We start from the raw sequence: 22,473 nt of genomic DNA, 5'->3' as shown, positions 1-22,473 counted from the left end.
TTGGAGCTGTGAGTCAGCTCTGGCCTGGGCCACTATGGCTTACTGGATTACTTTACTTTCTGAAACATTTGGCCTACATACCAAGCTATAGATGATATTGCAAAGAAGAAATAATTAATTATTAATTCACTAATTCAATCGTGCTCAGTCATTACTGAGCACGTTTCTGTACAAGTTGGGAAGTGGCATAACCTGTGGAAAATATATTTTCTTAACAAAACACATTACCTTATTAGCTAGTTTTGTGTCTTGTAAGTTAGTCTGAATGTGATTAGGGTCATAGGGTCCAACGGGAGGCTGCCACTGAGAGATCAGACAAATTAAATAGAATTGTGATATACAGTATAATGTGATCAATAACCTTGTTTCCCTTGTGGTTCTTTTGTGATTCGCAAAGGAAACCACATGTCTCAGTGGACATCAGTACATCATCGCAAACAGCAGAGAAAGAAAATCTTAAAGCATTCGCAAATAAAACGACAAAAAAACTGCAAGTCCTTTTTGTTTCTTTTTCTCTACGGGTTTTTGCCTTCCTGAGTTGTGTGGCCTGGAAACGTGTGGGTATGCTAGGCTGACTTTGAGTAACAAAAGAACGGGAGAAAACATGCAGACAAACATTGTTTAAAAAGAACAAAACCTTGTTTTGTATGTTTTTCCTTGAGCGAGAATAAAGCTTTTTGAGCAACAGGGTTCTTTGTGAAACTTCCTATCTGAGTATGGAATGTGTTTCTACAGTAGGATTGTGTGTGTGTGTGTGTGTGTGTGTGTGTGTGTGTGTGTGTGTGTGTGTGTGTGTGTGTATACGTCTGTAAACACAATGTACTACAACTGGCCCATTTTTCCATCTCCCTCTGAAATCCACACGGCTGAGCCTCAGTGGACACAGCTTTTTCCCTGGCTTTCATCCCATTGTCTTCAAGGAAAAGGGACTTGTTGCACATCATCAACAAGCTGGGTGGCTCCACAGTGTGCGGATAGAACGGGAGCAATAAGAAGGTTGGGGGATGGAGGAGAAGGGGGGGGAGGGGCTCGTGACAGTGTATTACTCACTGGTGGAGTGAATCTGTGAATCAGCGTGGTTGGCCCGTAGTGCAGGATGGGCAGCCTGGGTGAGGGCAGGGCAGCAGATCCAGACTAAAACAAACACTACAGCAAAAACAAGTACAGTCCCAATCATTTTTTTTTTTCTTCTTCTACTCCTCAGTCACTTCCTCTTTTGCTTATCTCACCTCTCTCCCCTCGTCAGATGAACTGGGCATGCATCATTCCTCTCCTCAAATCCAGTTTTTGTTAGGCACATATTACCCAAAACATCTTCTACAGTGTTGTGTCGAAGTGATGTGCTGGCTACCATATCAAGAGTTTAGTTAGGAAAGAAACAAAACATTTTAGACATTTTCAGATTCCTGGTTTTAAGAGGAGGTCAAAGTTCAGAATTTCACTCTGGTTCCTCCTCTTTTCCCCCTGAAGTCTCTGATTGTGGAATCATTTCTTCTTCCTCTAAAGCCAGCACCTCTTCCGTTTCATCAAGGCATTCAGTCAACTCTTCCTCTTTGCTTGCTTGTTCCTCCTCTTCCTCATGAATGGCTGTGATTGGATCGGTGGGGCTGCTGATGCAGTCCTCTTTCCGAGCCTCCTCCTGGGCTTCCGCAGCGATGACTCTTTTCCACATGTCATGGTTTTCCAGAATATGCTGTGTTATCTGGCAAAATACTTTCCTCCTGCTCACCTTTTTGGTTTCTTGTCGCTCTGTCAGATACAAGTCAACAGTTAGACACAATCCTGGGAAGGCTGGCCATGACCTTGCTTTCTTGCCAAGAGTTAGATTAAAGATGATGAACTGATACACTATAATGTATGTACATTAAAATATGAAGCTACAGCCAGGAGATGGTTATTATAGCTTAGCATCAAGAGTGTAAACAAGGTGAAACAGCAAGATTGACTCTTTCCAAAGTTTAAAAAATCCACCAGCAGCACCTCTGAAGCCCTTTAATCTCATTAATCTAAAGGCCATTTTATAGTTTCTAGCATAAAATCGACGACGTAGCCCCACAGACCCCCGCAGACCCCTAGACCGGTAGCCTGACGCGCACCTCTCGAAAAATGTAGCTACACGTCGCAGCGACGCACGTCTCTTGGCTGTGGCTTGGTAGCGTTGCATTTTCCCCAGCTCATTTCCTGGTTCTCCTTCTCCATAAACAACGTGAAATCAAGGAGAGGGTGAACTTTTCCTGCTCCAGATTTCCCACCGTGGTCAGAAAGAACAGGGGACACTTTGTTTTTCTCACTATGACTCTAAAGTCAGTACTCTCTCCAAAGCTAATCGCAGTCACTCTCTCACTTTTCCATTGCTCTATCACCCACTCCCTACACACACACATGCCGGCTCGACGCACACACCAGCGCACCAGTATAAACATCAGGCCACTTACATAGGCTACGGCGAGAGTTCTGTAAAACACAACTGTAAAACAGCCTTAATGCGAGACTAGGCTAGCCGTTTCCCTGTTTCCAGTCATTACACTATGCTAAGCTTAGCTAAGCGTCTCCTGGTTTCTGCTTCATATTATCACAGACAGATATGAGTTGTGTAAATCTTTTCATCTATACCTCAGGAAAAAAGCAAATTAATGTATTTCTATTGAAAAAATGAAAGTTGTGAGATATTTTCTGCAACATTAATTATTAAGAGGTTGACATACGGGAGGTGCCAGAACCTGTTGATGCGTCCTCATCCACCGTATCCTCCTCTTCCTCTTCTGTATCTTGTCCCTCCTTCGTTTCCTCTGGCTCTGTCTCTCCCTCAGCCAGGTCAACCCAGCGTCCCGGCATAAGAGCAGCAGAGTTGTAGGAGGAGCACAGAGGTCCCACAATGTGAGTGATGAAGGACTCCTGTAGTTTAGCCAGCTGTGGAGCGGAGCGGTCCATGAACGGGCTGATGGGAAGGCCCAGGCTTGCTTCTTCATCACCCTAGAAGGGAACAGACAAGGCAAAGAAAACAGATAAAACATTACTTTTACCCACTGCAGACCTGATACGTGTTTTGAAAAATAGTCCTTCCTGTTTACTTTGTTACTGGACTGCATATTCAAAGTACCATTTACAAAATAAAACATAAGGCATAATTACCTTCAAAAAGCATAAATCATATGCAACTGAATTCATAAAAAAAAAGCTAATTGACAGGCTTTACAGTTCTGTACATAAGAGGTTTTTGTGAATATTTCATGTGTGTGTTCTGGCTGTGTTGTTGCACCATGGCCATTTTGTGGTTTTCCCTTTTCTTTGTAAATGAATGTTTCTTTCTGCTTTTCATGTTTGTTTTGTTTGTATTTCTGATTGCAGTTATTGTTTAATTTGTAACTTTATAAAAGCACTACATTAATGTAAATGACTGTAAATGATAAACCAAATATACTGATATTTAACATTTTTATCCTTTCTCAGGCTTTCACATCTAGGTAAACCCTACACCACTCAAGCTGTTTATAAATTCAGATATTCTGTACAGCTAAACTGATTCACTGGCAAGCACAGAAAGTCCCAGATACACTACCGCTTGGTAAGTAGGTCAAGAAGACTACAAATAGAAAAACATCTATTCAAACAATGGTTGATCTGTAGGTATCAACCATATAAATAAGACTGTCACAAGGTCCCACAAGGTACCAAGCAGGGCTTAATTTGTAAATCAGGAGGTCTTGGAACACAGAGACGCTGTTGTTTCTGCAGGTCGCAGAGAGAAAAATAGTTACGGAACGCATCAAATCCACAGTGTCTGGCACACAGACAACACCTAGGTGCTGCTGTGCTGAAACTAAACACGAATGACATAATAAACAACGGTAAGTGCAGAGCACAAAAAAATGAAAATATTGTTTCATCTTCTGACATGACAATGGAGGGTGTACTTTACACTATATTCCCACAACCATGTGAATTATAATTGACCATACTCAGCTGTGGGGCTTAAAGTAATTATCCAAAATATTACATGCACATATCATGCCCACACCGATGGGACTTTTCAAGTTTTCACTAGCTCATTTTCCCATTTCACAACATTAACCGCAAAGAAATGAAACAATTTTGATTGTCTTTTTTGACATTTTACCAGTTTGTTCCTTGTTGCTGAGGGTATCATAAGTTAAATCTCAGTAATGTTAGCTTACATGCACAAAACTCAATTTTAATCAGATTTAAAATGCATCAAAATAGGCAAACAAGCTATTTAACATCAATGGTTCTGCTGTAAATGCAGGCCGGATAAAGACGAGCCAAAGTGAAGCCATGCTGTTCCTACCTCGTCCTTGCGGTATTCGTCATTCATTCCTTTTCCATTTTCCTGTTTTGTGCCCACAAAGACAGACTATCAATCTGGCAGTGGAATCTCATTTATTCTGCTGATTTTATTCTTGGTGGCCCTGTTTATCTCTCACACAAGAAGACATATCTATAGTAACCTTCAAAACACACCTGTTCACTGCATGTTCCAGCAAAATGCATTGTTCCCCATGGAAAATAAATTAAAAAATTGATAAGTATGAATTAATTTTTTCAACAGTATTTGTCCCAACAGAGGAACCTTCATTTAGGGATATGTTCCATTATTTTCACATTTCTTGATAATAAACATGGCCATGATGTGGCTGTGGTCTATGTTGCCATATCTGATACTGTGACAGTCATGTGTTGAGCTTTTGTGTTTGTTTTCTGATGGCAGGGCTTTTAAGGCAATTCAGCAGGAGGACAGAGGGGCAAGGGCTCCCATTGCTATGGCAACCTGAAACCTATATGCACTGCATTAGTGGTTCATGTGATAGGTGTGTGTGTGTGTATATGTATAGTAAAAGGGGAGAGGAAAGGGAATTGTTTATCATAACCACAAATGGCCAATGGTTGAATATTAAAGTGCTGCCTTGCAGAACATAATGTAAATTAATATGAGGGATTGTGTGTGTGTGTGTGTGTGTGTGTGTGTGTGTGTGTGTGTGTCAGTTCCATCCCTGTGATCTTCTTCTGTGTGACTGTGAATGAACGCTGTTGATGACTCATATAGGTCATCTGTCTCCCCCCCCCCCCCCTTCTCCCGATGCTCCCACTCAAAGGGCATACATATTTCTCAAAGCTGTTTTGAGAATCTAACACAAGGTTTGAGAGGAGAATGCTAAACAGACACAGATTTTTCCTCAGTAATCAGCACAGCTGTGATTAGGTTTCTAGCAGCTACACAGTGTTTAAATATCCTTGGTACACAAGTTCACTTCATTAAATAAAAAAAGACTAAATAAATAAAATAAATGCTGATGGTGAGTACCAGTGGGAAATCTTTCCACCTTTGCTTTCATTGTTGCACCGCCTCAAAAAGCTTCAATTAGGGCTCAAAAGTCTCAAATTAGTGCTATTCTACTAACAACATGTCGTTGCTAGGCAGGGTTATCTCTAATCAGAAGTTATCTTCATCGACTTGCTCAGCACTAGCTGAACTGACCAATCAGAGGCATTTTAGTTAAGAGCAGGATTTGTTGCCAGGCGTCCATCTACAGTAGTCTCTAACAAATTCATGAGCTAGGCAAGATTTTTTTTTTACATTTCTATATCTGTTCAGAGGGAACATCCAGTTGTTGAAGGGTGCTTGAGCAGGAAAAAATATCACTATCACCTGCAGAGGTGCTGTTATGCAGTTGAACATTACAATTACATCTTTATGCTTATTAGCATTTTAATACATTTTTTAGAATATCATGACAGTTTGTGGTTGTTTGGTCACTGTCAATCAAATCTGATCAAACCACACCCACACAGTCCTGATGAGGCAGATTAGTTGAGTTCATGACTGTTAAGTCTTTTAAAATAATACCTAAAGATGTTGTTTTTTTTAAACAACTTTTAAGTGTTTAGTGGCTTTAGACTATGTAACGTTTTGAAAGATGATATGACACATTTTTCTCTTACAAATGAAATGTTAAATTCATAGAAAATAAAACATGTTTTTTAATTCAGCCAAAGCATTACTTGTTCTGGTATGACCAATAGCTTATGGTGGCTATTAATGTTAGCTAATATTAGCAAACTTAAGAAATATATTGTTATTTAACTGTCAAGTGGATGTAATGTACGTAATGTAATGTAATGTACAGTAATACAACATTATTTTGTATGCTTGTGTGTACATTTCTGTATATTTCTGTATTTTTGTCTGTATATTTCTATTTTCTGTTGTTCAGTTTTTTTACACTAATATTTTTTGTGAGCAACAGTTTTTGCACATTTTTCTTATAATATTATTCAGCACTTAATGTACTTGGTTTCCATTTATCTATGTGTGAGATGCTAATGTTAATAAATGCTAATCATTTTGAAAGTGAGATTTTGAAGGAGATTTATGAGCATAACGTTACTTGTTCGTAGAACTCGTTGACGATCCCTTCTGTCCACTGCAGGTGCAGCTCTTTACACTTCAGTGGTCCATTGACATCAGCCAGCTTGATGCACATCTGGCACACCAGCAATCGGTCGTTTTCATTGGTCCAATCAATACCGGACACCCCTTCATCACCCACCTCGGGAAATGTGCATAGGAAGGTTTGTGTGAAAACAAACACAGTTATAGATTATACATTTTTCCCCACTGATTGGTTGTCAGCTTCTGTCTAGGACAATCTGGGAGAGGGAGGAAACCCAGGAGGACCGTTTTTATTACAGGAATTGAAGAGATTATTTAAGCTGGAGCTGAGAAAAGATTCACAACAATAATTGCAGCTGGATGATGGATGGTACCTTTTTTGTTTTACAGTTTATTTCACAGATTTTTACCTTTGCATTAAACTCTGCAAGGAAGTCAAAGTGCTTTTTGAGGTCGGTGGCTAGGATTGCTTCAATGACGAGGAAGCGGAAGCGCTTGAACTCCACATGTTCAAGGTTAGCCAGGAAGTTATACTCAGGTCGAGACATGAAGAGGTTCCACGCTGAAGCTGCATGGTGATTTTCCAAGACTGAGCGGTCATTGTACAGAAGAGCCTACAGTGGAAGACCAACAAGAGAAAGTAAATTTGTAAGATCCTTGTTGAGCTTATTGGTCTTTGGGTTGTTGGTTTGCACTTACACTGTGGTAATTTTAAACTGTTTTGAGCTGTGGTGAATTATAAGTGTTTTTTGTTGCATATTCCCCCTAGGTTGTTGTATTGTTTTTTTGGTGTTCCAATTAGCACACATTGTATATGCTGCACACAGCCGCACTTACGCCTTTACCTGTGGTGCACTGGTAGCTACTAGAAAGGCATTGGTTCTTCCAGGATGGTCATAGTCATGCATGGCAGCAGCTACATACAGCGCCATGAGCTCCAGGCCGGGGATAAGGCCAGCCAGGGAGCCATAGCTGTCCTCCATCACAGAGTTCATCTTGGACATCAGGAAGCCTGTGGCGCCAGGCGTGATGCCATTCTCTGAGTCTACAGGTGAAAAGAAAACACAGCTCACGGTCCCAGTCACTGATGGTGCTCTTTGCTCAAATGCTGCCACCTCATTAGTTGATGTAAAACGTGGTGCTATTAGACTCTTTATAAAGGAAGAACCTTTCAGCATTTTGACTAATTTTACCTACTCTACATTATCTGTCCCCAGGATGTTGTTGACTGTAAGGTCAGCTGTCATTGTGTGATTACTACTCCTCTGTTTGTGAATGCACTTTTACCCACTTGTCTGTCTGTCTGTCTGTCTGTCTGTCTGTCTGTCTGTCATGCTACAATGTGTGTATGTTTTGTAACTCAGTTTTTGTTTGTTTAAAAAGCCTACCTCTGTGAATGTGTATTTCATGTTCGATCCAGACACAAGCGTTATCACACCACTGAGATAGGAGCCGAGAATACTAACAAATTCGAACCACATGAGGTTGATTTGTTCTTCTATTTTTATAATTGTTTTTGGGGTCATTTATCACTTTATCAGATGATAATATAGAGGGATGACAGGAAATGAGTGAGAGAGATGGGCAACAAAGGTTCCTGGCCAGATTTGAATAAATTGAATTCATGGTCAGCATCTTAATCCCTAAGCCACAGGGGTGCACCGAGGGTGGTTTGTTTGAGAACAGTGATTGACAACTAATACATCCATGATTTACACAACTCCAACCAATCAAAATGCCACTGCTAGAGTCTACATCGGAAACAGAAAAGAGATTTCAATTGCCCAGAATATGGGTAAGAGGGATCATTCTTGCAGGTTGGTCTTAAGGAACGACTGTATGTATTAAAGGTGCACTTTGAGTTCCTGCATGGTTTCAGCATAATTTCATTTTTGTCTCAAATTATAGGCATCTCTCCTTGATCCGCTAGCTGTCTGCCCCTTGAATACACAGTGAAAAAGCCCAGTCTCGGGAGACAACACAGGGGTCGTAAATGTCAAACAAACACTAGAAGCACAGGCTGTGCACCAAAATACAACAAACCTCGTTCCAGCCAATCACCCGAGACCGGGCTTTTTCACAGTGTATTCAGGGGGCAGGCAGCTAGCGGGTCAAGGAGAGATGCCAATGATTTGAGACAAAAATGAAATCGTGCTGAAACCATGCAGGAACTCATAGTGCACCTTTAAACGTCCTTACCGGTGTGTATCCCATTCTCAGTCAGCAGGGTGGGCAGGCCTGGTACAGGTTGAGTGGTGAGGTACCAAACAGCATGTAGCACATCAGTGGCATGGATCCGGTTGTGATCTGGGGAGAGTAAAATACAATGCTAATTCACACCAGTAGAGGGGAGTAAGATTTGATGAAATCCCAGCTGGAGCAGTTTTAAACATTCTGAAGTGTAACACCATTAAACTGAAGAAAAAAACAATCACTAAAGCCTCGTTTAGACAAGAAATTTGTACATTGCTGAATAATGGTCTTATGCCTTTTAACATGGGTCTATTTTATGGGAAAGTTCCATGTTGGCATATATTCAACACAAAATGGACAAGAGACAATGATCCTATTTTGACATCTGGCACAGGACTAGGCAATGTATTCAGTTACAGTAAATGTACAGGAAAAGAGGCTGTTCACTTGTTATCTCATCTGTCTGCGGGAGAGCAGTCCAGACATAGACATAGAGTAGTGTGTCCCCCTGACACTGTGCTAAAACTGGTGACAAAAACTACAGTATGAAACTTTAGACATGTATATTTTAAAATGTACAGATCATGTATCAAAAACACTACTACTAAGTGTTCTTACTTCTGTCACATACTGTCATTCAAATTCCTTAAGGATTTTAGATGCTGAAAAATCATTTAAAGAGATTCAGAAGTTTCCTGACATCTTCAGTTTCCATATGAATTGACATAAACACTGTAGTTAATTAGATATGATTATCTTCTGATATCAATCACCAAGAGGAAACTTGATATCCCTGCCAACTGTGAACAATAAGAGCATGCCATAAATTACTGAAGCAGAAAGTAGCCCTGTCAGTAGTGTTTTATTACTAGGACGATGTGATACATCCCCCTTGTGGCAGATAAAGGTAATGATGGATATCAATAATTCAATGGAACAATTTAATAAACATGGAGATCTTCTACTTACAAGGGATGACCCTGTATCCGTTCTCCAAAGCATGGAAGTAGTTCATGAACTCTTGCACAGGAATTCTGAAGGTCTCAAATAGACCCGTGTCCTCAAAGAGCTTATAGGAAACCTGGGATATAACACGAGAGAAACATACTGCGAATCTTTGGAGAAGTTCAGATGCATAGTTGGGTAAAGTCACTTGTCATTCACTCACACTGCATATATCACAGATTTTTGCTTTCATAGTCTAGTGTTGTTGTTGTAAGCCTAAAATGCTAATTCTTCCCACTGCCTGCACTGATAGCTAACATCACTCCCACATTAAGCTGCTGATTACATACATGTGAACATTTACGTCAATACGAGTTCCTTTTAATTGAATCAATATTGATGTGTTTTCATTAAATAAATGTCAGGTGAGTTTTCAACATTTCCTCACTAATTAGTGTTTACCTGACTGAGGATGCAGCCTGCCTTGCCATGGGTCTTCTCCACCAGACTGAAAATGGGAAAGTTCCAGTTGTTGAGTTGACTCATCAAAGGCTCCAGTGCTGGCATCACCAGAGGCTCTTCGGCCAAGATTGGCTTGTCCTGTCAAGTAAAGGTAGGGGAACAGAGGAGAGGTCAGAAAGATACAGATAAGTACTTGCAAATACAGTAAAATAACTTTTCAGTCACCACAGTTTTGATCGACAGGCAAATTTCGCAGTTCTCCCTGTATATACAATAAAATAAATGACGTTGTTTATAGAGCAGTATATCTAACTAAAATGTCTGTCTCTGTCTCTCGATCTTTCAATTTTCTCTACAACCATTCATCCGACTTCACATTTGGCGGGTGTATTGCCGAGCACCCAAGAAAGTGCACTGTCGAGTACAAGCAGCATCTACTGGACATATTTATTAATAGTGTGTTACACATTGTTTAGTGTATTGGGTAGTGTACAGCTGTTACACCGCCAAAGGGCATGGTGGGTAAAGCTCGCTCTGCATCGCTCACTACAGTAGATGCAAGAACAGATGAAGACCTGAGATGCATTGTAGCAAACTCAAACATTTCAAGCATCAGCACTGTAACTTTCAGAATGTGTTTTGTTCCGGACATAGCCTGGTCCCAAATAGCTAGCTGTTAGCAAATGATGGGAATACTTTAGCATTGCTAGGTGCATTGCTCAGGACCCAAGGAAGTGCAGTGTCGAGTGTGAAGTTTTTTGGATGAGCGGTTCTCAAGAAAGCGACAAGCAGCGATACCGATTCCCATTAGGAACAGGAAGGTTTTGAATGGGCACTGCTAACTCATGACAGTAAATAATGGTAAAATGATTGTAAAAAATTAAACCTCATTGAAAGAAATGATCCATCTTCTTTATTCCTCTCATCTTCTTATTGTCTTTGGAGTGAATTGAAGAACTTTAAAGCACATAAAAGATGACCTTTTGTTCCGCCAATACCAAATTAAGCCTCTCTGATAGCCTACCTCTGGTGATGGCAGGAGTGGGTGAAGAACGATGCCCTGTGCCAGATACTCCCTGCAACCTTCCCTTGCTTCAGGCAGTTTCTTGCCTCCCTCTCCCTCTTCTTCATTCTGTGCAAAGTCGCTGCTGTCACTGTGGTTGGTCTCATAGGTGCTGTCGTAGGTGCTGTCATAGTCTGAAGAAGCTACGGCACGCTCATCTGAGAAGACATTACACATGTTACACGTGTGCAGCATAATGTAACCATGTTGGTTGTTATACAAAGTTACAATGAGGGCAGTTGTGGAGAAGGTCAGTATGAGTGAATCAAATATCAACCTAGAAAATAAAGCTAGAAGAATAGTCTATCAAGAACAATAATTATCAATCTGGTTGAATTGTGGAAGATTTTTCTATTAGATTATAATCATAGGCTGCTGCCATAGGCTGTACTCTGCTGTTTACCTGGATGGGGTATTCTGTCCCCTTTGTTGACAGATTCTACCCCGTGGTTTAATCGATTGTTGAACGGCTTACCACAGCTGATGGAAAGAGAGCAGAGAAACACCGACACATTCAGAGGATACATGCTATTCCATCCTGATCATTGTCGCTCATCTGATAACTGAAACAGCTCTTGTCCTCCCAGCGTAGACTAATGACATGACTCATTTCCTTGATTTACACACCAGTGGACATTCATACACACAAACAGACACAGATGCTTTTGAAGCCTCATTACAATATTAGTGAATTTGAATGTGCCATGTTTATAATTGCTCATCAAAATGGAACAGGAGAATTAATCTTCTGTGCAATCACGTTACCTGCCGCAGAGTGATGGAGGCCGCCAGTGAGGGGTGGTGGAGCTCGGGGCGCTCATGCTGTGGGTTAAGGCTCTGTGTTGGCTCTTGGGGGCCACAGAGCCAGAGGTCCGCTCTGTCAGGGGCCCAGCCAGCTCAGGAAGCTGCACTGAACATGTCTTGATGGTAGGGCTTGAGACAGGTGTGCCCTGGACTGGAGGAGATGAGCAAGGAGAGCCCAGAGGTGATACGTTTGAGGGGGGGAAACCTGAAAAAAAGAGCGATACAGACTCTAATGTTTCAGTCTTTACATAATTTGCTCTTGATACTAGTATGTATCTATCATGAGTCATATAAGTCATGTTGGTTTTTTTGCTGAGTTTTAAGTCCCATCAATTTTATTTACATCAGTGAATAGAAAAATCCCAAATTTGACAAATTTGCTATGTGCAGTGAATAGTCAAGCTGAGAAAAGTATTTTTTCATTTAAAAAAATCTAGTGTAAACATCTTTTACCCGTCTTTAACCTACTCAACATACTAAACTTGTTCTCAGTGTGTTAAGTACGTATTTGTACATGCACATGCACACGCACACGCACAAACAAACACACACACACACACACACACACACACACACACACTGGTCTTCCCAGTGGTTTGCTGTAGAGGTGGTTGGAGATGACCGAGGCAGCACAGGAGACAGACATGGAGCGACTCTTTGAAATGGTCATCATCACTGAGTTGTTCCATGATTCACTGATTTAAAGTAAAAAAAACAAATAAAAAAAAAAACATCACTGTTACTGTTCAAAGTTACTGTCATGCTCCATGATTGTACTGCGATATGAGTGAGTGAGAATTACCTGTCTGTGTTGTGTTTAATGCTGGCTGAGCGGTCTCGGCGTACAGGGCCTGGCTCAATGGTAGGCAACCCCGTAGCTGAGGTGGTCGTGGTCCAAGTTGATGATATTCTCCGAAGCAATCCTGGGGGCAGACTCTGTCTTAAACGCTGTAATGCAGATAAAAAAGAACATGTTTACACACTCACAGAAACTTCAGTGGGGTGGATGAGGCAGGTCGGACACAATTAGTGTACTTGGGCACTGGAATCTCAAAAGTGAGGGGACTTTCTTTGAAAGCTACTAACAGTTGCATCATTTTGGAAACTACAAAGATATGGCCTTGCTGGCTCTTTTCACATCTGGTCAAATTTCTTCATAGACAGCAACATTTATTGTAGTCATTAGAACTATTGATAATCCTTCACTTTTTTATAATTCACAAATATCACAATGGTGTGTCCCAGTAGGATGCTTTGCAACAGTTTAATAGTATTTGTAAGGATAGAACAAATATTGTATATATTATTAAATGTGTGACTACATTCTGATATACAGTATATCACCTTTGTATTTGATTGTCTTGCTTGTAATTATCCGGTCACATTTACTCTATGACCATGAAAAAGTTTTTTTTAAACAATCAAAAAGGCAAACACAGTTCCCACAGCTAAAGACAAAACAGAACACCAAGAAAAGAAAGGCAGATCCAGTACCCCACGCACATGTTTTAAGCAATAAACAGAGCTAAATGTTCCCACAAATAAACTGTTCTCCTCTATCAAAGGGTCAAGACATCAAACTAGAAGGATGCCATATTTGTTCTTCCAGCCCATTGCTATTTTTTAAAGCATATGGGAGACAGCATGGTAAGTAGAAAAGGAGTCACACTTGTTTCCCCTGTGGTGTCAGTCTATCTAATGTTGTAATTTTAATTTTGTTGTAAAGCCATGAGCTAAACTCCGTTATTTGTCAGTTTGTATTTTTGTACAGTTGGTGTATTTCTCTCTCTCTCTCTCTCTCTCTCTCTCTCTCTCTCCCCCCTCTCTCACACACACACACACACACACACACACACACACACACACACACACACACACACACACACACACACACACACACACACACACACACACTGAACTATAGAGGGCAGCAGAGGATCAAATAGTACTGAAGAAAATCATGTCCATCCCTCGTCTGTTCACTTCTTAGACACACACAGGCACACATAGGCGCACACACACACACACACTTTGCGGTATACTTAACCTAAAGTGAATGAAAGTGTGTGAAAGAAGGACAGAGGAATTTGAAGTATTAATCACTGTGAACATCCTGTCTGCTTTTTCTATTGTGAATTATATTGCTGTGTGGTAATGCAACTTTAAGTGCAAATCTGAAACATCTACACTGCATTATTATGCAATAATGTAGCTGACAATAATATAAGTTGGCATGATGTTGGCTGTGATGGATTTCATAAAGTCTCTGTTGCTTTATTTCCATACAATAGTTACATAAATATAAACCACTATGGTATGCTTTAAAAAATGTGTGGCTGTGAATATGAAGTATAATAAAGACAAATCTGTGCACCACAAGTGTGGTTCAATGTCTGAAAGCTGCTATAAACTTGACAGATAGCCAGAACTGCTGGATTTAAACCGTGGGGAAAAGACAAGTAAAAGCCAAATTGTTTCCCAGCTTTTAACACGAAATGAAACAAAAAGTGTTTTGCTGTCCTGTTAAGCTAACTCAAGGGCCAAAGTAACAAATGCACCTCAGTCATCAACATTTTCTATTGCATTTATGTAACTGCTAATTCTGTCCTTAGTTCGGAGCCATACAACAGGGCAGCAGCGCAAGTGAGCTGAATCACCAACTTTAACCCATTGCTTCATGCAGACTCACAAATCCCCAATGAGCTAAAATGAGACAGAATCTCATTGAGTTTCACTACATGGGTCGAGCATTTGAGTGCACTCAGGCAGTGTTAAAGCTGCTTGTCACTTTCTTGGTAGGGTATCTGGCATTGTATCATACGCTTTATTTAGTTTTCTTGCCTCCTTAAGTGCACGCATACATTTTAAAACACTGGCCTTGTAAAACATTAAAAGCCCTCTGGAACCCTGTGCGTCATTGTTAGCTATGTTAGAGCCCCACACTACGCCAGCAGTGATGGAGGAAATGGGGATGATGACTGCAGGAAGAGGTACGCCGGGGCATACGCACATGAGTGTGTGTAAGAGACAGCATACCAGACCAGTAGTCTGCTCATCATTTCTGCTTGAGAAACGAGGCCGCTTTTAGAACACCTGAATTTCCGACAGAACTGTTGGCGTTTGAGGTGTATTATGGGTAATGTAGGCGCCAGGTTTTGACAAGGAAGGAGAACGTGTGGACTAAAAAAGACAATACCTCTGGTTCTGCTGCAATAATTTTTATCTTTAAAAAAAAAAAAAAAAAAAAAAAAAAAAAAAAAGTCATAGTAGTGCAATGTTAAAGCCGTGGAGTACGCTTTCAAAATTAAGAGATATCTAATTGTGACCCACACCACAGGTTGTGGTCAATGTGTTGAGCTGAGTAGAGGCAGTTCAACCAAAAAGCTATTTCTACTTCTTGTATTGTTTAATGTGAACAATCTAGAGGCCTGGGTAGGTAAAGGTACGGTATATTTCACAAGAAGAAAAAAAGCAAAAATAATTTCTTGTTTGTTTTTAATCTTTTTATTCACCTTGACGCATCACATTTATCTGGGGATCATTTGGGGGTTCCGGACCCTCAGGTTGAGGACCACTGCTACAAGTGACCCAGGTGTTGATTTTTCTATCTGTATTAATCAGCTCTGTCCAACCAGAGCCGACCCGATGCTTAAGCGAACTAAGCACTTGTCAGCAAATAACAGTAATGTTAAGTTGATGTGCTAGCTAACAGTGCATCTCTCTCTAGTATGTCTATGTTGCTAATCTAGCTGGGCAGTGCATCTATTGGTCTGGCTGTCTTGCTTGCTTGCAGCCACTTCCAGGGCTGTGTTCTGTGATGCTGTGCCTGACAAAAGTGAGAGTGAAGTACAACTAATTATTACGCTTGATAATCGGCCACAGTGTTTAAAAACTGCAGTTTGGAAAATATAACATTTACATGCTGGTGCAAGAAATGAAATTCACGCTTTTTCAGCAGCAACCTCTATGGGGACCACTCCAGACAATATATGGGTGTGATGGCACTGTTCAGAGGCGTACATGCTTTTAAAGCAAGCCAATGATTATCTAGTCCCTCAGCCAAGGTTTTAGTAGGTGTACAACTCTGGACTAATGCAAGATGGAAAGCAAAGGCATGAAATAGACTATTGATAAATACTGAATTTAAAATGGTAATTAGCTGGGCATACTGGGCAATATGGATGCAGTATTCATAAGCCATAGTATAAGTAGTATTTTAAAGGTCCTATGACATGCTGCTTTTTGGATGCTTTTATACAGGCCTTAGTGGTCCCCTAATACTGTATCTGAAATCCTGAAATTCAGCCTTGGTGCAGAATTATAGCCACTACGAGCCAGTCCCACAATGAGCTTTCCTTAGGATGTGCCATTTCTGTGTCTGTAGCTTTAAATGCTATTGAGGAGGAGAGATGGGGGCAAGATAGAGGGTGGGTGTGTGGCCTTGACCAACTGCCATGTTTCGCTCGTATGCAAGCCATGATGTCTCCATCTTTCTCATGGGCGGGCCAAATTCTCTGGGCGGGCAAAGCAGAGAAAGGGGGGGTAACCTTTCCCCTTATGACGTCATAAAGGGAAGATTCCAGATCGGCCCATCTGAGCTTTCATTTTTTCCAAGTCAGAGCAGGATACCCAGGGCTTGGCCTATCACCATTTCTAGCCACTGGGGGACCACGAGCAGGCTAGGGGAACTCATAATAATGTTAAAAAACCTCATAAAGTGAAATTTTCATGCCATGGGACCTTTACATTTACAAATGTATACAATAAAATCTGGGGGAGCCAGTTTGAATGGGGCTGATACAGTTGATCAATAATTATAGTATTAAACTTATAAGTGTATAGAAGTGTAATACACTGGGGTGTCAGGTGTGACTATGTGGCAATGGCAAATGGTTTACATTGCTCACAGGTCAGGTAGGCCCCTTAGCAGATTTTGCTTAGGGCCCCAGGGAGGTCAGGACTAGCTCTGTGTACAACAGACTATAGATGTTATTAAGCACAATTACTGAAATTGACAAACATTTACCTTTGGAATGGCCAGTCTCTCTGTTTTTTCCGGCCCCTCCTCGGAGTCAGAGCAGGTATGTGTGTCTGCAGGGACGCGAGGCCGGTGGAGCGGCTGGAGGCTGATCTGGGTGCTGAGGAGGTTGCTGACAGCCTTCAGAGAGCTGCAGGTGTTAGGGGGCAGCGAGGGGTCTGCCAGCAGGTCTGAAATCAGCCCGTGGGCTTCACCCATCACCGCGATGTCCACTACCACACTGGTGCCTGAAGACTGAAGAAGGGAAGAGATAGAGAATGAGATAATCACTCTTTGTTCATCTTAACTGGTGTAATGCAATGATGATGACGCACACAGCTTCTTTATCTCTATACCTGAGAGAGAAAGAGAACATGTTTGTTTGTGTGTGTGTGTGTACTGGAGACAGCACATGTAGCCTACTGTGTGTGTGTGTGTGTGTGTGTGTGTGTGTGTGTGTGTGTTTATACAGTATTAAAAATATCATAGCCATAAAAACATTAGACTTTCTACAATATTCCTACAAAGAAGTAGAAGGGCACTCGGAGAGAACAGACCGTACCAAACAGTAACGTTAACCAAAATTTAACAAAAAGACAAACCTCACCGAAAACACAACTACCTTGGCGGAGGTAATAACACACCTTACTCTCAAACATCCTGCCTCTTCCCCCCGCCTATATGTAGCTGCCACTGATTCATCATATTGACTAATAAGCCCAAAGGCAAAGGTCAACCATGTTAGGTTTCAGTAATGGATTCAACCGTTAATGTCAACATCAGCTCCTCTTCAGCTTATAATCAATTTCCAAACACTCCAAAACACATGTATCCACACGCACGCACGCACTTACACACATGGAACAATGGCAGATTGCTTTAGTGGGTGGATCAAGACAATCAAACTGGCCCTGATGTTTTCTCGTCTTCCACTCATGCTCTCCTCCTGCATCCTTCTCTCCCCTACTGTGCCAACACATGAAGCAAATGAGCTCACATTATCACTCCATCCATAAGCTTTCACTCTTCCATCTGCCTGCCTCCCGAGGCAACTAGGTTTGGAAACTGGCAGCAACCTCTGCTTTTCCACTCTGCTTGTATCTGTGCCTAACTTATTCACTTCGCTTGTGATTTCATTCAGTGGTTTCTCATATCCTAAGCTTGGGAGTTTACTTTTTTTATTCTACTCTATTTGGGTCCTCAGTTAACTCACGCTATCACTTTTCTCTACCTCACACACATATATTTGTCCCTGGTAGAGCGTAATCTTAGATAGAAAAAGATAAAGATGTGCAGGTGGAGTAAAGGGGGAAACATAAAAGGTAACAACAGCAGAACCATCCCTCTGTTTTCAAACAAAAGTGACAGATGATTCTAATAATTTCCTTCCTTAAACAGATTGTATTAGCTCTTCAAACATGTCAGAGCTCGGGGCTGTGATGTGATGAGTAAATGCATCAAGCACATAGGGAGATAGTTTCCTGGAAGAGCGTGTGTCTGTATGTGTGCATGTGCAAGTGTGCATGTGTCACCTCAACCTGAACAAAACCCATTAGAGCACTCCAGAGCTTTATGACATCCTGCTATTGTGACATTCACCCATTACCTGACAGTAATGGTCTCTGTTCCGCTAATGTCAGGGAGAGAGTGAGATAGAGGGAGCTTGAATGTGTGTGTGTGTGTGTGTGTGTGTGTGTGTGTGTGTGTGTGTGTGTGTGTGTGTGTGTGTGTGTGTGTGTGTGTGTGTGCAGCTGTTTTTATGGCACTTTTCTCTGTTAGAATTCTGATATTTATGCATAAAAAAAAAGAAACAAAGAACAAGCATACAGTATATGTGTACATTTGGAAGTGCATTTACTGAAACATGCATGAGCATTTGGGCTGATGGAGTGCTACAGAGCACCGTTCTGGTAGAGACACGGTGAAGAGGCAGGGCAAGGGAGAAGGTTATCGATTCCTCCCAGCATAAAGGCCCACAGGAGGCGGAGCAATAGTCAATGAGTAAATATCAACAGTGGGCACACACACACACACACACACACACACACACACACACGCATATGAGTTTACACACACACACACACACACACACACACACACACACAGAGGCATGCATGTACCAGAATTGCCCCTTGGGATCACTCTGTTAGGCTTTTAGAGTACAGAACATGCTGCGTACAGAACGATGGGCCATAATCCCTCAACAAATGCAGTGCACTGTAACAGAAGACAATATTAAACACTGGTCTATGATGATGAACACAGATAAGTAAAATAAGATCTGTGTACACTAAGCTCCTAAGAACAGAACTACTGATTTGGATCACTAGTCAAAGCCACATAACATCATCAAAATCTAAAAGGTAACCCAATATCCATTCAGAGTACGGTTGGGCATTTAGATGGATACATACAATATGTAGTCACACCTTAAAAATTCATACATTACAAAAGGACCATGATATAGAGTCAATGTATGTCTGATATGGCATCAACAAAAACAGCTTTATAACATTTACTGCTGGACTATTTAATTGAATGAGATTGCATTATATTGTTTTTTGGCCAAGAAAAGTATGAAAGTAGCAGTGAAAACAATCCTTCATCACTGGAAATCCCCTTAATAATATTGTTCTCTTTTGAATTACCTTAACATTTGATCGCGCACATGCACAAACAAAGTAACCTCACTTAAAGACGCTTAATTAAAAATGCTAAGTTTTGATTTCATCATGTCTGAAGCATGCACACTATGGGACTATTCTCTTTAAACGCAGATGTATATCTATGCTTTTATCATGGGAATGTACACTATACCCCCCTCTTCCTCTCTCTCTCTCTCTCTCTTGCAATTATCTTTCCTCCAGTTTTCTATTTCCCCTATTCTCATATCTGCTATTTCCCACTATTTCAGTTTTCCCTCTCATCCCCACATTCTCCAGCCCTCTCCTGAGAGACAGTTATGTAGGCAGATCGGGCATAAAGGCAGATGGTGAAAGCAGAGAGAGAGATAAAGAACGATAGATAGAGAGATAGAGAGAGAGAGCGAGATAGAAAGAAAAAGAGTGATAGACAGAGAGAGAGAGAGAGAGGAGCTGAGTCCACAGGCAGGCCATGGCCAGTCAAGTGAAAAAGAGAACAACTCACTCGAGCAGGCCAGCTGAACTCCTCCACAGTGTAACTTACAACTGTAAATACAGCACTACAGTGGGGAGCTGCCCATTGTTTCTGTACTATCACACCAACAGTAGAGAAAAGAGCAAAATATGTAGAAAGCCTTCACACCTCTCTCTGCTTTAAGAAATGAATGATGAACTAGTAGTAGCCAACAGAGCATGAGGCCAAGTTCAGGTTCTGGATACAAGAGGATGATTGCAGAATTGCAAACAATTGCAGGATTGCAAAGCAGGAGCGCCTCAGAGTTGCAAGTCTATTAATCATTATCAAATGTATCTATTGATTTGGTAATAATGATGAAGTAAGTATGTGTTTTGGAGGGAGCACAGCCTAGCTGAGATGTGTTTTCTGAGCTGCACAAGATGTATGAACACCAGAGACTACAATTTGTTGGTCATTTTGCAATACATCTACCTCTCTAACCTCTTGTATTCATAATGTGCAAAAGTGGTGATAATACAAAATCAATAGAATAGATGCAATTATTCGTCAACTTTGAGTTGAAGATAATGAAACTATGCCGACCATTGTATTGGTGTGAGATAACACATAGCCTATCTAGAACACATCCACCCTTATAGGACATGCTGTTCAACAAATAGCACCCATCTAAGAACAAGAGTGACAATGAATCTCTCAACAGTGGCTCCAGTCTCCTGCTCACGAACACCAGGCTCTCACATGCGTAATTGACCTAAAAACTCAAGAAGCTTAATTTAGACATTGCTTCAAGTTGTCCTATTTAAACCATCTTATCATTACTGATTAAATGGCTTTCCATTCCCTGCAAACATGTGCACACACAGACACAAAGATAAAGAGCATGTGTACATACAGCACATACACCCAGAATGAAGGGGGGAGACACAAGTTAAGCCAATACTGAACCTGTTTAGGATGATGTGTATTGTCCTGATGGCGTCCCATGATACTTGCTGAGTGCCTTCTCTGCATCATTCGTGTTCACTTTGAACACAACCGCTCAATCCTGATCTTGCTATCTAGACTCTGATATGATATGACAGCTTTAAGCTCTCTTTCCTTCCTTTAACCCTACTTCAAATGTCACAGTCCTAAGAGTCTCAATCCAAAGCAAGTGACATTTCAATAATGTAGTCCACAAACACTTCCTCGCCCTCTCCTCAGCTCTCCTCTTCTCTGCTGCTTCATGGACCTCCCTCTGTCCTCTCACCCGCCCCTGATTCTGCATCTGCCAATTGCAAATGTTCACCAGTGGTTCAGGGATGAGAAGACCTGCAGTACACTGAAATCAGTTGTATTGAAAATACTTGGTTGCTAGGTTACTTTGGGACAAAGATCAAAGTGAATCGACTATGGACCATAAAATTGTTGTTCGGGGCTCAGTTGGCCACAGTTATACTACGCCCACTACTTGTCCAGTATTTCCTGTGATAGCAGGTAATGCATGACAACCAAGTAGCGAGAAATGTGTGCATTATCAGAACAGGGCTTTCTGCATCAGGAAACTGAGGTACATATTGATTCATTAAAAGTCTATTAAGATGGTAGGTTTGCTGTTGACTAAAGCTGGAGCTGCATGTCCAGTATGAAAAAAAATGTGGATGGTTAAATATTAAATCTAAAACAATAACACATAAGTGGTGAGTATAATATGAAGACAGTTTTCAACTATTTGATTTTTACTTTTAAAGTCTGGGAGCCTTGGTGGGAAAAGTCAAACCATATTTATGGGGAAAACTAGTCATTGATGACCTTTTTTTTATGAATGAACTTTGATTTTTCTGATTTTATTGTTTAACCAGTTATCTGTAATGACTTTACATTGCGTGCTTATGACAATTCAAATACTCTGTCCTACATTAGCAGAGATCATGTGTGTGACCTGTTCAACATGCAGCATCTTGTCTATAACAATACCTGTTATATTATTATACTGACATTGAATCAATTGACTCCCAGTTATGTGAAGGTGACGCTAGCACTGCTGATACCACTGAAAATCAACACTTGACTTAGCTGCATAATGCATCTTTTAGCAGTACTTTTAGTTCATTATTTGAGTCATCTGGATTCACTGGATAAAGCCAAAACCAAAACAATGTTGCTTTGTATAAAACCTTGGCCAGCATTAGTAGCACATGACATAACACTGCTAGAAAAAGGCATAGAGACTAAATAATGTGACATGTGAGGAAAGTCAAACATTTAGCAAGCCAAAAAGAGCCAGCTATTTCCCTCATTAGTTCATTAACCAAACCTTGGCAGCAAGGCAAGTGTCAAACTTAAATTTAACAGGTAGACGCAGAGATGATTCCAACAGGATGCCAACTTTCTGTTTTTATTATTTCTTTTATTATTGTAAAAGTCTGTTGCTCACAGGCTTTTATTTTTTAAAAGTCTGTTGCTGACTGCTGCCGCGCT

The 22,473-nt window shown here is 41.0% G+C and overlaps 1 protein-coding gene across 1 annotated transcript in view; it reads right to left on the bottom strand.

Moving 5' to 3' along the window:
- Positions 1 to 1,057: 1,057 nt before the first annotated feature.
- The window catches only part of LOC114552880 (cGMP-inhibited 3',5'-cyclic phosphodiesterase A-like), a 61,806-nt gene continuing 40,390 nt past the window's right edge, over positions 1,058 to 22,473 (bottom strand). Inside the window, exons 2-15 of the mRNA XM_028573976.1 lie at positions 16,903 to 17,148; positions 12,679 to 12,824; positions 12,453 to 12,571; positions 11,838 to 12,081; positions 11,476 to 11,552; positions 11,034 to 11,230; positions 10,010 to 10,147; positions 9,572 to 9,683; positions 8,609 to 8,716; positions 7,255 to 7,454; positions 6,820 to 7,023; positions 6,405 to 6,566; positions 2,706 to 2,973; positions 1,058 to 1,749 (exon numbers count right to left, since the gene is read on the bottom strand). Coding sequence (XP_028429777.1) covers positions 1,439 to 1,749; positions 2,706 to 2,973; positions 6,405 to 6,566; positions 6,820 to 7,023; positions 7,255 to 7,454; positions 8,609 to 8,716; positions 9,572 to 9,683; positions 10,010 to 10,147; positions 11,034 to 11,230; positions 11,476 to 11,552; positions 11,838 to 12,081; positions 12,453 to 12,571; positions 12,679 to 12,824; positions 16,903 to 17,148 — 2,532 coding nt within the window. The 3' untranslated portion in view covers positions 1,058 to 1,438. The remainder of the gene's footprint in view (positions 1,750 to 2,705; positions 2,974 to 6,404; positions 6,567 to 6,819; positions 7,024 to 7,254; positions 7,455 to 8,608; positions 8,717 to 9,571; positions 9,684 to 10,009; positions 10,148 to 11,033; positions 11,231 to 11,475; positions 11,553 to 11,837; positions 12,082 to 12,452; positions 12,572 to 12,678; positions 12,825 to 16,902; positions 17,149 to 22,473) is intronic.

The sequence above is a fragment of the Perca flavescens genome, chromosome 3, assembly GCF_004354835.1.
Source record: "Perca flavescens isolate YP-PL-M2 chromosome 3, PFLA_1.0, whole genome shotgun sequence".
Lineage (NCBI taxonomy): Eukaryota > Metazoa > Chordata > Actinopteri > Perciformes > Percidae > Perca > Perca flavescens.
The sequence above is the reverse complement of the archived record's forward strand: the minus strand, read 5'-3'. Positions and strand labels throughout refer to the sequence as shown.